Genomic DNA, 15,632 nt, shown 5'->3' with positions numbered 1-15,632 from the left:
GCCCTGCATCAGGCTCTGTGCTGAGCATGAAACCTGCTGCAGATTCTCTCTCTCCCCCTCTGCCCTGTGCGCGCGTGCTCTCTCTCTCTCTCTCTCTCAAAAAAAAGTGAGTTTAATTGCAAGCAGTCTCACTAACTAGACAAGTCTCTCTACCTCTTTTAGCCTCAGTTTCCTTACTTGTAAAATGGGGACAATACCTGCCTTCAAGGCTTGTGAAGATTAAGTGAGATCGTGTCTGTGATGAGAAAGGTGTGCGCTTTCTTTCACTTTGCTCATTTGAAATAACAGAAGATATTTAGAACACAGTGATACAGTGTTTACAAACACAAACTCTGGGCCAGATTGCCTGGGTTTAAATTGCAAGCCTTACCAGACTCACTTGGGCAAGTGTCTTTTGTGTCTCAGTTCTTTACCTGTAAAAAAAAAAAGAGGGGTAGAGGATGAAAATAATGCCCACTTCATAGAGTATGAGGACTACTGGAGTTGATACGTATAAAGCACTTAGAACAATCTGGAATGAGGTAAATGCTCTGTAAGTATTGTTGTTACAACATAAGGGACAGGGCCTGGCTCTTTTGCTTCTTAAGCATCTCTCTATTGTACCTTTGGCCCCAGGCTGATTGGCTTTACTTTTTTTTTTTTTTTTTAACGTTTATTTATTTTTGAGAGAAAGAGACAGAGCATGAGCCGGAAAGGGGCAGAGAGAGAGGGAGACACAGAATCTGAAGCAGGCTCCAGGCTCTGAGCTGTCAGCACAGAGCCCAATGTGGGGCTCGAACCCACAAACTGCAAGATCATGATCTCAGCTGAAGTTGGATGCTTAACTGACTGAGACACCCAGGCTGACTGGCTTTAAAGTCAACTTTGGACAATCGGTCCTACCATCTAGAGTGCCTTGTGTCCTCACATGTGCCTATGTGCAGGTAAGCCCAGGTGGAGCATGTTTAGAGCCCTGATGAAGGGCTCTTGACAATGGGTGCTGTGCTATCTCCTGTGTTCCTATAGCAGGCTCTACGAACTGCATGTACAGATCCTGGTGGACACCTGTGATTTCTTCACCAGGGTCACGTCATCTTTTCATCAAAAAATTGTCAAAAAACTGGACACCTGGGTGACTCGGTTGGTTAAGCGTCCGACTTCGGCTCAGGTCATGATCTTACAGTTTGTGAGTTCGAGCTCCATATCGGGCTCTCTGAGGTTAGCGCAGAGCCCACTTTGGACCCTCTGTCTCCCTTTCTCTGCACCCTCCCTCCAAATAAACATTACAAAAAAAAAAAAAAGAAATTGTCAAAAACCGACAGCTATATCAGCATCTTTGGCTTGGAACCTTAAAATTTAAAGCCAAATGAAATCTTGAAGCATCCCCCTCATCTCATGTAACTCTCTTCTCCCCAGTTTTCTTTTTTTTTTTTTTTTAATTTTTTTTTTCAACGTTTATTTATTTTTGGGACAGAGAGAGACAGAGCATGAACGGGGGAGGGGCAGAGAGAGAGGGAGACACAGAATCGGAAACAGGCTCCAGGCTCCGAGCCATCAGCCCAGAGCCTGACGCGGGGCTCGAACTCCCGGACCGCGAGATCGTGACCTGGCTGAAGTCGGACGCTTAACCGACTGCACCACCCAGGCGCCCCTCTCCCCAGTTTTCAAATTCGGAAGCGTGAACCCCAGAGGGGGAAAATGCTAAAGCCACACAGCTCGTTTTTGGTAGGACCAGACACAGAAGCCAGAAGCAGTTTGTGGTCACTGAGTCATCTGTATCTGAGAGTGTTTTGTACCTGAGGTTGTAGTCAAGGGCTCTCATCACTGCTCTGTCAAATAGCTGGGAGACCTTGGACAAGGCACTTAGCCTCTCTGGGCCTGTGTCTGGGTCTGAATAATTTGGGACTGGCTGCAGGGTAAAGTAGGCCTAGCTGGTCTTCAAGGGCAGAGACATTTGATTATCTGTTTTTCAGCTGTGTTCTTTTCCTTGTAGACACAATCTCCGGTTTGGGGAAAATTGTGCAGGAGATCGCAATTAGTGGTGCAAGGGAATGTTCCCCCTATTCCCCTTGGTATTTGAATCCTGTCTCCCAAGTCCCAGCTCAGATTTCCTCTCATCTGTGAAGTTTTTACCTAGACTGAGCCTGTGATTTTTTTTCTGCCTCCTGAGTTTGCAAATACTGTATTTATGTCTTTTGTCTGGCTCTTATCAGCCTGTAAGTGCGCTGTATCGTTATTCTTTTAGGTTTGTCTTTATCTGAGTGACCAGACTATAATCTTCCTAAATCTTACTCTTCTGTAGCCTACAGCTTTGTGATCTTTATGCTCCTGGCATGTGTAGATGCTTAATTATACTTTTGATCCATCATATATTTGATTGATATATTAAAAGCATGGAGAAGAAAATGACCAAGAAATGATCACCATTAAAATATTTAAATTTAAATTTTCTTTTGGAACCTTCTTTAGGTAAATGTTATGTTGTGAATAAGACAGGGCTTTTTCTTTTTTCCTGGAAATAAGTCACTTAAAATATAACTGTAAAATATACATAGAATTATTAAATATGTCCTGGTTAGAAATGACCAGTAGGTATTAACTAATTTTGAAACTTTTCAACTCTTCAGCATTATGATAAGCCCCACCTTATTTGCTTTAACAGAACGATATGGCTGGTTGTGTTCACATGATCCCTCAAGCAAGTTTGCTTTTTTTTTTTTTTTCTCTTTTTCCCCACGTTAGGTGTAAAGCCTATTGTGACTCCTTGCTTATGGTGGTGGGCAAAAGGGGCCACTGCTGCCCCCCAAGGTTTTCAGCTACTTATTAGAAATTTGCTGTTTGATGGGATCTGCTATTCATAAGTAGGAAGGATCCTAAATTAGTTTGCTAATGCTGTAGAGTTCATAGCACAAGATCTAGGTGATCAGAGTTCCCTGAAAGTAACGTCGACGTGGAGGGTTGGGGGTGGCGTCCCCCAGCTTGTTTTTAACCACACCACTAGTTAGAAAAGGTCCTCAATAGATGCTCTGGAAGGAAGATGGGAGTGAACAAATGACTATCCACCAATCCTCAGGTGCTGAAATTTTGGGTTTCATTGTTAGGTAAGCTCTATAACTTTCCAGTCATCAGTGACTTGTTTTATTAATTTAACAGACACTATTGTGGCACCTACCGTGTGCTAGACACTCTTAAAATCCCTTTATAAATGTGAACTCATTTCGTCCTACGAGGTAGGTACAGTTATGATCTCATGGCCCAGATAGACCCAGTCACCGAGCTGCTGAACAGCAGAGTCAAGGTCCAGCCCTAGCAGTTTGGCTCCAACCCACACAGTCAGGCTTTACACTAGCTGTAGAATTTATTCCATACTCACTCTACAGTTTCCATTTACCTGTCAATAAATACTTTTACCTACAAGTGTGTAGAATGTTTTTAACACCCGATTTTTTTTTTTTTTTTTTTTTTACAAATACTTCCTCGGAGTTGATGTTTCATGTGCTAAGACTAGAGTCAGAAGGAAAAAAATAACCTCCTTTGGGTCTAATGAGCAAGGGTTGCCTAAGATAGTTCTCTTTGATCAATTTTATATGCACACATTTATTTTTGAGGGGAAAAAAAAGGCACTCTGGAGGCGAGGCTATTATGCAAATTTCCACTGCAGCAAAAGCTTCTAAAGAACTGCCTTCAGAAGGAAGTTGCAGCCGCCACTCTGCTAAGTGCCCCGCTTGGAAGGGCTGTGGGCTCCCTGCTGAGAACTACCGTAAGCCGCTTTGTCACCCGGCTGCCTGGTGCCAGTTCTGGCAGAGCCTAGGAGGGACGTTGTGGCAGAGTCCCAGAGAGCAGTGAGGTTTGCAGACCATTTAGGTGGGGCTGGACATCATGGAGGGTCATCTTTCCCAGTGCTGGCTATTTCTTGAGGATGTCCCATGCCTCTTGAGCTAAGCTGTCTCCATAGACTGATTTTTAAGATTTCAACTTTACAGGTTCATTTAAATATTGGTATCAGAATATATAAACTTAAAAAAAAATTTTTTTGTAGCCTAGATTAACTCTGTTCCAGTGTCATTCAATATACGTTTTCCAGTTGCTTAGGAGTAAAGGCTGATAAAAATTGTTTGTATCAAATGTAGCATTATAGGTTATGGCATTATTGGAATAATACGTCACAGAAACTTGTTTTTTGAACTCTTTGCACTATGAATACAAGGCACGATGTTGCTAGTTACATATCAGAAGCTGCATTTGAGTATCCACAATGTGCTAGGTTAATTTATGTATATTATTTAACTTAATTTTTGCATTATCTCTCTAAGTATTACTAGACTCCTATTGGAGGATGATCAGATTGAGGCTCAGAGAGGTTAAGTAATTTATTTCCAGTCACAGAGCTAGTAGGTGCAGACCTGGGATTCAAACCCAGGCTAGTCTGACTCCTAAACCCCTTACTCTTTCTACTGGCAGTGCACGCCACAGCCTCCCATAGAAGAAACTGTTTATTTGTTTAATACACAAGGGTGTATTTTTTTATTAAAAATTTTTTAATGTTTATTTTTGAGAGAGAGAGAGAGCATGAGCGGGGGAGGGGCAGAGAGAGAGAGAGAGAGAGAGAGGGAGGGAGGGAGGCACAAAATCCAAAGCAGGCTCCAGGCTCTGAGCCGTCAGCCTAGAGTCCAACGCACAGCTCAAACCCATGAACCCATGAACCCATGAACCGTGAGATCATGACCTGAGCCAAAGTCAAACACTTAACGGACTGAGCTACCCAGGTGCCCCCACAAGAGTGTATTTGTATATACTGTTGAATCAAGAGGGAAAGATTGTTACGAATACATAGTAGAGGAAATTTTGTAAAGAATCTCCCCCACCCCCCCACCCCCTGCCCCAAAATAGAGATTTAAGCTCTGGCCTCACATTGCTGGGCTAAGTGTGATTATGAGCTAATGTTTTTATAGTTTATGCCAACATTTCAAAAATCTTCTTCAGGTTCTCATATTTCCTCTAGGATTTGCCACATGTTAGCAATAAAGAAGATGGCTAATTGTGTTTCTTTATTCTTTCTTTGTTTAGGATGTGATAGGCCAGGTTCTGCCTGAAGCAACAACCACAGCATTTGAATGTAAGTCTGGCTTGTATACTTTCTTGACTATTTCTTTCTGCAGTAATTTTTCAAAGGGTTTATGGGTTGTATTACTTTAGAAACTGACAAAAACAGATTATTTATGATCATCATATGGTACATTTAAATATTTATAAATTAATGCAAGTTTAATGATGATACTGAACTGAGTAATATTTTCTTATTTAATCATATCTTGGGTGTGCATATTTCTATAATATAGCTTTAATTACCAACATGACCTTTATCTGCTCTTGCTCCTCACTGTAATAATATTGTGGGACGAAATGAAACGTGTAAACTACCTGTAGGCCAGTGATTACTGATTAAGAGATTGTAATCCATTACTGCTTTAACACAGCAACAGAGTAGAGCTTTTAAGTGAGCGTTGCCTGGAATAATTCTGTTTTAGTGGGGCTTGGTGTGGCTGCTACATGATGACAGTAACACTTCAGTCTTGAGTCCTTCTTCCTCACTGTCCCCTCCCCCACCAAAACCAATTGGCCTGGGGATTGGGAGGGGGCGGGATGGACTAGAAAACGAGTTTCCACATGAGCCAAGTCATTGCAAAGGACGTCAGGGTCCAGTAATGTTAAGGTGAGAGTTTAGTCCATAGAACAAGGGCTCTGATGTTGAGAAGGATGAAGTAAGGATTTTTTCCCATCTGTTTTTAGAAGGTGAAGGCCACTTTTCCATTAGAAGATGTACGGTTTCTTCACACGATAGTTTACTTGTTGTTCTTGGTTTTTATGCAGATGGTTAATGACAGTGAATACAATGTCTTTTATTTATGCTCTCTTTGGAGGACAATTTGGTGGTACTTAGCAAAATATAAAATGTGCAAAACCTTTGAGCAGGTTTTATTTTAGGAGGCTTTTCAACAGAAATACCTGCACATGTGTTGAATGCACTTCAAACAAAATATTCATTGTGGAATTAAAAAAAATTTTTTTAATGTTTATTTATTATTTTTGAGAGAGAGAGAGAGACAGCACGAGCAGGGGAGGGGCAGAGAAAGAGAGAGAGAGGGAAACACAGAATCCAAAGCAGGCTCCAGGCTCTGAGCTGTCAGCAGAGAGCCCGACGTGGGGCTCAAACTCTGAACTTTGAAATCATGACCTGAACCAAAGTCAGATGCTTAACCAACTAAGCCACGCAGGCGTCCCATGGAATTATTTTTAATAGCAAAAAATTAGAGGAAAGCTAAATTCCTAGAATAATGGATTAATAAAGTATCCATTATCTGAAGCAGCAGCCAATTGAGCAGCAGCTAAAAAGAATGATTTTATGCATTGACATGGAAAGATTTCCGTGATACATTGTTGAATAAGTAAATAATATGTATGGTGTGATCCCATTTTATAAAATAGCTAATCCCTGTACCTCCCAGCTTCGTGTATATCTTGAAAGACAAGGATCTGCAGAATGCCCACCATAGTGTTTCCAGTGGTGTCCCCTTTGGGAAGTGGACTTGAGGGTTAGAGTGGGGAACGGTTGGCTAGATGAGCACACTTTTTACTTTTCTATACTTCTCTATTGTTTGAATATTTTTCAACATTCATTACGTGTATTTAAAAGTCACTTGCGTAAAACTCTTAAAATAATTAGTACTTTATTAACCACACTGGACTGAATATCCTATTGAAAAATGGTACGCGTATCTGAAATACTAGTGTTGCAAGCTCTTCAGAGCTTTTTTGGTAAGTCCTTGGTGGTACCCCAGATTTCATGGACAGGCTGATAGTTAACATCTGTTACTGTTGCCAGATGCTGTGCTAAGAACATTCCATGGTTATCTCATTTAACTTAACCTTCACAAATCTCCATGAAGTACTTGGAAGGACTGTTACTAGCTCCATTTTAGTTGAGGAAAGGATATCTGCTCTGAGCAGCTTGCTCAAGGTCTCATAGCTAGTGAATGGTAAAGTGGACTTTCTCGTGTAGACTCCAGAACATGTATATATTCTCAACCACTGTTGACACAGGTTTTGAGAGTTGTCAAAATTCTTGAAATTACTTATTCTCATTGTTTAAGTGTAACAGAAAATAAGTTTATTTTGTACTTCCTATCTTTTTTTTTTTTTTTTTTTTTTTTTTGAGAGAGCATGCAGGGGAGGGGCAGAGGGAGAGGGAGACCGAGAGAGTATCTGTAGTAGGCTCCATGATGTGGGGCTTGATCTCATAACCATGAGATCATGAACTGAGCCAAAATCAAGAGTCGGTTGCTTAACTGACTGAGCCACCCAGGAGCCCCTGTCCTTCCTACTTCTTGCTTTCTGGGTCCCACAGAGTGTCTTGACCCCACTGGCTTCCAGAGTGAGGGATCATAGTAATAACATCGATCATTTTAGCTGTCATTTGTTGATGGCTTGCTCTCTTTCTAGCAATGGACTAGATGATTTACCTAAATTGTTGCTAATCCTGACAAAAACTCTGTGAGGTAGGAAGACTATACCTTTGGGAACCTGAGGTCCAGAGACATGAAATGGTTGCCAAGGGTCATCAGCTAGGAAGTGGAGCCAAGTTTAAACACAGTTGTTTTTGACTGTGAAACATGCACTTGGTATAACCAAGCGTGTCAGAAGCCTATGAAGTGTGTTAAGTATGGTTGACGTGGCTGATGGGTTTATGGTTTATGGGTATGATGGAACAACTCTTGGATAAGTAAAACTTTAGCCAAAGAAATACTTATGGCAATATATTTAATACTGAAAAATACACCTAACACAACAGAAAAAAAAGTGTGAATTTCTAGGTTTAAGTTCTAGGAGATCTCACTCCTTTACTGAAATAAGAGTGGCAACTCTATACCCATCTGTGTCTGGACAAGTTTTAGGCAAAAACAAAAAACAAAACCCCAAAACACACACAGACAAAATAATAACAGTCCTTTGTTTCTTGAGCTTAGAGTACTGCATATTTTCCCTTATAGACTTAGAATCCCAGCCTGGCTTTTTTTATGATTGCTCTAGGATGACCTTATTTTCTGAACCAAAGATCTGAACTAATAAATGGAATCTATGTAGAAGAAGCATTTGGAAAGATGTAGCTTGTAAGCTAATTTGCTGACATTTTTGAGCATTTCTGTGGTCTGGAGCTATGATGGAACAACTTCCAAATAAAGAAAACTTTGATCAAAGATATATTTATGGTACTGTATTTAATATTGAAAAGGATACCTAGCACTAATTGATTTCTTATGCAAAAGAGATGGTAGGGGTGCTGCCTGGTTGGCTCAGTCGATTAAGTGTCCGACTTCGACTCAGGTCATGACCTCGCAGTTTGTGAGTTTGAGCCCCATGTCGGGCTCTGTGCTGACAGCTTGGGTCCTGGAGCCTGCTTCTATTCTGTGTGTGTGTTTCTCTCTCTGCCCCTCCCTTGATCATGCTGTGTCTGTCTATCTCTCTCTCTCTCAAAAATAAATAATAAACATTTAAAGAAAATGAATAAATGTTAATTTTTTTTATAAAAAAAGAGATGGTATTGTCTTTAGCAATGTGAATTAAGCAACAAAGGAAAGGACACTGTCACGTTTACTTGTTCCACACAAATATAGAGGAAAAGAGTTGATAAGTGGAAAAGAGGGGAAAGGTCAGGTAATCTTAGATTCTTCATTCTGAGAAGTGCCATCCATTGGGTAAGACCTCTGATCCCACCAAATGGAGCTAATCTCCCTCCACACCTTTGCTAGAGCAGGTGACCCATGGGGCCTGCCTTCTGATGAGTTGTGTGCATGTTTCCCTTCTCACTAGATTTTGAAGGACTTGATGACAGGTACTGCGTTTTATTTCACTCTTATTCTCAGTACTTAGCTTAGACCCTTGCTGAATAAAATGAAATGTTGTGTGCCCATATTCAGATGGGAATCTTACAATTACTGGGACCTAAAGCCAAGTAAGTAATTTGCTATTTGCATTATTTGTGTTATTACCCAGGCACGGGATATAAACCGGTTGGTGGTGGACCAGTCAGACTCCACCCTTGACTGGGCCTTCTGTCCTGAGGGGGCAGAGGGTCTACAATGACGATATTCTTTCTGGTTTGTGTTCCTGGGAGTAGTGTTTCTGAGGGGAGTTAGGCTGGATAAGGGGAGGGAGGCCCATGTGTGCTGATCACCTCTTGGACCGATGGCCCTAAGTCTTTTTCATTTTACCCCTTTTAGGTCCTTTTCCCCTTATAACTAGAGCACAAAGCAAAATACTTTCCAATATATAGTGCTTGCTTTCTTTTTTTTTTTAACATTTATTTATTTTTGAGAGACAGAGAGAGACAGAGCATGAGCAGGGGAGGGGCAGAGAGAGAAGGAGACACAGAATCCAAAGCAGGCTCCAGGCTCCAGGCTCCGAGCTGTCAGCACAGAGCCTGACGCGGGACTCGAACTCGCAAACTGCGAGATCATGACCTGAGCCGAAGTCGGATGCTTAACTGATTAGCCACCCAGGTGCCCCTTGATTTCTTTTTTTTTTTAATTTTTTTTAATGTTTTTATTTATTTTTGAGACAGAGAGAGGCAGAGCATGAGCGGGGGAGGGGCAGAGAGAGAGGGAGACACAGAATCTGAAGCAGGCTCCAGGCTCTGCGCTGTCAGCACAGAGCCCGACTCGGGGCTTGAACTCACGGACTGTGAGATCATGACATGAGCCGAAGCCGGACACTTAACCGACTGAGCCACCCAGGCGCCCCCCTTGATTTCTTTTTTAATTAAGAAGGTATAGATGATCTTTTTTTTTTTTTTTAATTTTTTTTTCAACGTTTTATTTATTTTTGGGACAGAGAGAGACAGAGCATGAACGGGGGAGGGGCAGAGGGAGAGGGAGACCAGAATCGGAAACAGGCTCCAGGCTCTGAGCCATCAGCCCAGAGCCCGACGCGGGGCTCGAACTCACGGACCGCGAGATCGTGACCTGGCTGAAGTCGGACGCTTAACCGACTGAGCCACCCAGGCGCCCCAAGAAGGTATAGATGATCTTAAAAAAAGAATGCAAGCAGCATACAAATGAAACGAAAACTAAAAGTCTCCATTTCCCTAGTTTACTATTTAACAGTGTGTTCTGTATCTTTACAGAAGTTTTCTCTGTACATAATGCATACTATACTGCGACTAGTTCCCCCACCCCCACTTACCTTATATATACGCATGCATATATATATATATATATATATATATATATATATATATGTTTTTATGCATGGTATATATAACCTCTTCCAACATCACTGTGCACAAATTGACTTCATTCCTTTGGATGAGTACATTATACTTCATTTTATGGCCATGGCTTAATTTATTTAACCTATTGACGGGCCAATCTTAAGTTGTTAGTGGTTTTTTAGTATTGGAAAAAATGCTGCAGTCAACAGCATTGTCTTATATCTTTCCACATGGTGGAAATATATTTGTAGGATAAATTCCCAGGAGTTGGAACTACTGAGACAAAGAGTACCCCTGTTTTACATTTTAATAGCTATTACCATGTTGCTCTCTAAAGGGTAGAACCAATTTACACTCCCACCAACAATGTTTGAGAATGCCCATTTCTCTCTACCCTCACCAACTCTGAGTAATTTTTTATTAGCAAACTTCCTAGTCAGTGTCAATTTGAAAGGTGGAAGAGATTATTATGCTATTGTTTTATTTTTGTTTCTTCAATTATAAGTGAGCTTGAGTGTCTTCATTTGTATTTTGATCATTTTGTTTAATTTCTGTGAACTGTTTGTCACCTTTGCCCATTTTCCTTTTAGGTTGTACGTTTCTAATTGACATAAGGATTTTCCAATATTAAGAAAATTGGGGCTTTGTCTCATCTGTTTAGTTATTTTTGTTTAGTTTACTGCTTTCCTTTAAGCTTGCTTTGGTCTTTTTTTTCCCTCTGTTTTTTTTTTTTCCCATAGAGAGGGTTGAAATTTTTACATGGTCAGATTTATCATATTGTCCTTTGTGACTTCTGGATTTATGCCATTCTTAGAAAGGTCTTCCACATTCAGGTATTGAAAAAACATTCATCCGTATTCTTTTGTTCTACTTTAACAGGGTTAAGCACACACACGCATTAGGTATGTGCGTACATACATATGTTCGTATGTGTATTAGCATTTTTTTTTTGGAAAAGAGTGTGCACTTTTATTACAAATATCAGAAGATTTGAAAATGTTGTGCCATCTCCAGTCTGTTTTGGTGAGAGGAGGAATCAGGTGGGGAATCCAACTTTATTTTTCAAGCACATAGACAGTTGACCCCCATACAAGTTACTGAATAATTTGTCTTTTCCCAGATGTGAGAACACTTCTGAGATAAAGCTGAATTCCATTACCATAAAAAATCTTGGCTGTTCGCATGTGCAGGCCCTACATATGCTGTAGGAGCCTGACATTCATACAGGCCTGGAGACCCCTGCTGATTTTCACAGTTTCATTAACAGATTAATGAGTACACCAGCACACGAGGTGATAAAAATCAGCTGTCCCCACTGATGAGTTTCCTGTGCATATCTGTTTCGTGTTCCTCCCCCTGGCTCTTCTCTAGACAAGTGGCTGCTTCAGAGTGACTGGTGAATTCTTACTGGTGACTTGAAAGAATTGTCTTAAGTCTGTGTAGACAAATGCTGACTTCTCCCTGTGAATACCATGTGGCCCGCTTTTCCGTGGCACCCTGACTTCACACATTTGGTCTGTAGCCTTCATAAGTATCTTCGCGCTTGTCAAACTGTGCCTCTGAGTTTTGGTTCGTAAAATATGGTTGTAGGATAAAGCTTTATTTTACTTATGTCTTTCTCCGACCGTGATCATGTTATGCTCACTTCTCGTTTCAGTTGTTTCATGAATTTCTGGAAGATTATTTTGGGTGGAAATTTTAAAGCCGGTTCATCATTTTAAATTTGGCATAATATGACCACTTAAAGGAAAATTGCAATGATATAATAAGTTGTGATAGACAACTGTAGCTGATGACTGGAGAAACACCTGTAGGAGATAACCTTCATGTCCAAATAGCAAAGACTGCCTCATTAAGAATGATTGGATGAGAAAAGTCTAAATTATAAAATGTTTGGAAATAATAAATTATTTAGAAAAAATGAAGTTTCTTTTTTTTTTTTTCAAAATTTTATTTTTTGAGAGGAGAGAGACCGAGTGTGAGCAGGGAAGGGGCAGAGCTAGAGAGGGACATGGAATTTGAAGCAGGCTCCAGGCTTTAAGCTGTCAGCACAGAGCCCGACATGGGGCTCGAACTCACGAACTGCGAGATCATGACCTGAGCTGAAGTTGGATGCTTAACTGACTGAGCCACCCAGGCACCCATGAAATTTCATTTTCTTAAACTGTAGTATGTGTAGGAGATAAATGGTTGCTTATAGGCAGAACCAGGTAGGTTAATGAAAAATTGTAATTCACAATTATACAGTCTAAAGATTAACAGGTGAGAGTTTATTTTACATTCCTAGAATTTGAGACTATTTGAAGAAAGCTTTTATGTATTGAAATTTTGGTTTGCAATGTCATCCATGTGCAAAGTCCAGATCCTTTTTAGTCTTATGAGAGTAATTGCTTATTTGTAATCTTGCTGTGTTGCATGAAAATTAAGAAGTTTAATTCCTTTACCCAACTGCCAGGCTAGTTATTCCTGGAGGGCAGCAGACAATACTGCTCATTCTTGAGTCTCTAGAACCCCGTCCTAGTACCCAGCACACGGTAGACACTCATACGTGTTTCTGGAATGCACGGATGGTTGAAGGAATGAAGTAATAAGGACAAACCTTTTGTATCTCATCCGTCACAAAATCATGTTAGCTCTGGCTTTAAAATATATCCAGCGCATAATGACTGCTCAGAATCTCAGCCTGGTTCGGGCCACCATCTTCCCTCACCTCCGATGACAGGACTGGGATGATGGTATCCTACCTGGTCTTCCTGTATCTGCTTTTGCCTCCACACAGCCTCTTCTGCACATAGCAGCCAAAGTGATCCTTTAGAAGTGGGATCACAATACTCAGCACCGTCCAGTGATTTCCATCTTACTCAGGAGTAAAAGCCAAGTCCTTAAAATCCCCTACAAGGCCCTGCATTTTCTCATCTGCCCCCAACCCAGCAACAGCATTGATTCCCTGAACTCATCTGTTTCTCTAGCGCCCGCCTGCTGTGCTAGCCACTCTGCCTTTGTTTCAGTCTCCTGAATATGCCAGGTATTCTTCTACCTCAAGGCCTTTGCATTAATTGTTCCCTCTGCCTGGAACACCCTTTCCCCAGATATCTGTGCAACCCATGCCCTCATCCCGTTCAGTCTATCTCAATAAGAGTGTGAGCTACTAGAGGGCAAGGCTTTTTTCTGTTTCCACTGTTACCATCCCTAGTGCTCAGAACATTGCCTGCTACATAGGGACACTTACATATTTGTTGGAGAGAGGAAGGGTGCAAAGGAGCGAAGAAGGAATCAGGAGGGCGGTGGCATGGAGCTGAAGTAAAACTCATGGCTGTGAGCGGTGCCTGGGTGGGTCAGTGGGTTAAGTGTCTGGCTCTTGATTTCATCTCAGGTCATGATCTCAGGGTTGTGAGATCGAGCTCCACACCCAGTGCAGAGCCTACATAAGATTGTTTCTCTCCGGGCGCCTGAAGGACTCAGTTGGTTAAGCATCTGACTTCAGCTCAGGTCATGATCTTGTGGTTCGTGGGTTCGAGGCCCACATCAGATTCTGTGCTGATAGCTCAGAGCCTGGAGCCTGCTTCAGACTCTGTGTCTTCCTCCCTCTCTGCCCCTCTCCCACTTGCACTTTGTCTCTCTCTCTCTCAGAAATAAATAAACATTAAAAAAATTTTTAAAAAAAAGATGGTCTCTTTCTCGTGCGTGCGTGTGTGTGTGTGTGTGTGTGTGTGTGTGGAAAAAAAAAAAAAAATCACGGCTGTAAAGATTTGGCCATAAAAGCCAGACTGCTAGTCCTGTCCAGATCTTAGATGCTACACCCGAGAAGGGCTCTAAACTTGACAACCTTTCTGATAATTTCTCGTCGATACGTGTTTCTAACTTCTACAGTTATGTCTGCATGTCTTTCCTCTTGCCTTGGAAAAATGCCTTTGCTGTAGTTCTAATTGACTCTCACCTGGCACCGAAGGAATGTGACAAATGACATCTTATATATTGCCTTAACTTTCTGTGCTCTTTGTAGAAGCTAGATTGTTTCTCTCAAGAGCCCGTTCGAGCCCCGTCCCTGCAGTGGGTGCTGTTTCGCTGACAGCTCCCTGGCGTCTGCTAGGTGACTGCTGTTTACCTTGATAGGCACTGTGCTTGCCATCCTGACCGCCCCTTACCTGCGGCTGCCTCTCCTCCATTGGGCCTTTATGTTCCTCCTCTTGGTTTCTCTTTCGGATTGCATGTTGCTTCAAATAAAATTGCTAACAACATATGGCCTGTTATGATTCTCTTTTCCCAAACTCTGCCATTTTGTGTATTTGTGACACACTGCAGATTTTGTGAAGATTGCTTCATAATATTTGTTTTCCATCTGCTGCACTCTATTTGGTATCTTGCTAGGATTTTTTCCTCCATTTTAAGTGACATTAACAAAATCCAGCCAGTACATAGACTTTCTGGTTCTACTTTTGCTTCCCTAATGTGCTGGAAAATCATATTACTATGCTCCAGGCAAGTAGAGAAGTCTGGAATTCTCATTGTGAACCAGTGTATCAGATCTATCGCATGCCAACGCCCCCCCCCCCCCCTCCCCCCTTGGTCATATCTAGTAATGCTTTTTTGGTCAGATGGTAAAGAACCTCTGTGGATAAGACAAAAAGTTCAGATTATTTTTTCTACTTCTCATCACTTAGTACTACTACTTCCTCGTGTTCTTCAACAACGTTATTTATAACCTTGAAACTCTTTGTGCCACGTTAGTAAATTGTTATGATTGACACTTCTGTTTAGTGTTCTTTCTATAGCTAATCCAGTTTGATAGGCAAATAGCCAGAGTGTCTACTGGAATGGCTGTGTGTGTCCAACTTTTAACAGGGAAGTGTTTTAAGTTACTGTTATACCACATTGCTTGGTATGCCTTTCTACTTTCTTAATCTCCAATGACTTCTAATACCTGTCAATTTACTGTCTTTTATTTAAATTTTTTTCCAGCTTTATTGAGATATAATTGATGTATAGCATTGTGTAAGTTTAAGATGTACACCCTGCTGATTTGATGCAGTTATATGTTACAAACTGATTACCAGCACCGTAGCAATAGCTAACACCTCTAGCCTGTCCTATAATGACCGTTTCTTTTTTGTGGTGAGAACATTTAAGATTTACTGTCAGCAACATGCAAGTATATGATACGGGGTCATTAGCTGTAATCCCCATGCCCTACATTAGATCCCCAGACCTTGTTATACGCATAACTGTAAGTTTATACTCTGGTAGAAGCTCCCCATTTTCCCCCAACCCCAGCCCTTGGTAATCGGTAATCACACACTCTTTTTTTAGGTTTGGCTTTTCAAATTTTCACATATAAGTGATATATAGTATTTGTCTTTTTCTGACTTAGCATAATGCCCTCCTTGGG

General features: G+C 41.3%; 1 protein-coding gene across 9 annotated transcripts in view; it reads left to right on the top strand.

Annotated features, from left to right (window-relative positions):
• The window catches only part of MAP2K5 (mitogen-activated protein kinase kinase 5), a 273,162-nt gene that overhangs the window by 2,567 nt on the left and 254,963 nt on the right, over window positions 1-15,632 (top strand). For all 9 annotated transcript variants that reach the window (XM_047863399.1, XM_047863400.1, XM_047863398.1 and 6 more), the window contains exon 2: window positions 5,047-5,095. In XM_047863399.1, coding sequence (XP_047719355.1) covers window positions 5,047-5,095 — 49 coding nt within the window. The remainder of the gene's footprint in view (window positions 1-5,046; window positions 5,096-15,632) is intronic.

Source organism: Prionailurus viverrinus, chromosome B3, assembly GCF_022837055.1.
Source record: "Prionailurus viverrinus isolate Anna chromosome B3, UM_Priviv_1.0, whole genome shotgun sequence".
Lineage (NCBI taxonomy): Eukaryota > Metazoa > Chordata > Mammalia > Carnivora > Felidae > Prionailurus > Prionailurus viverrinus.
This window is presented reverse-complemented; position numbering and strand designations above follow the sequence as displayed.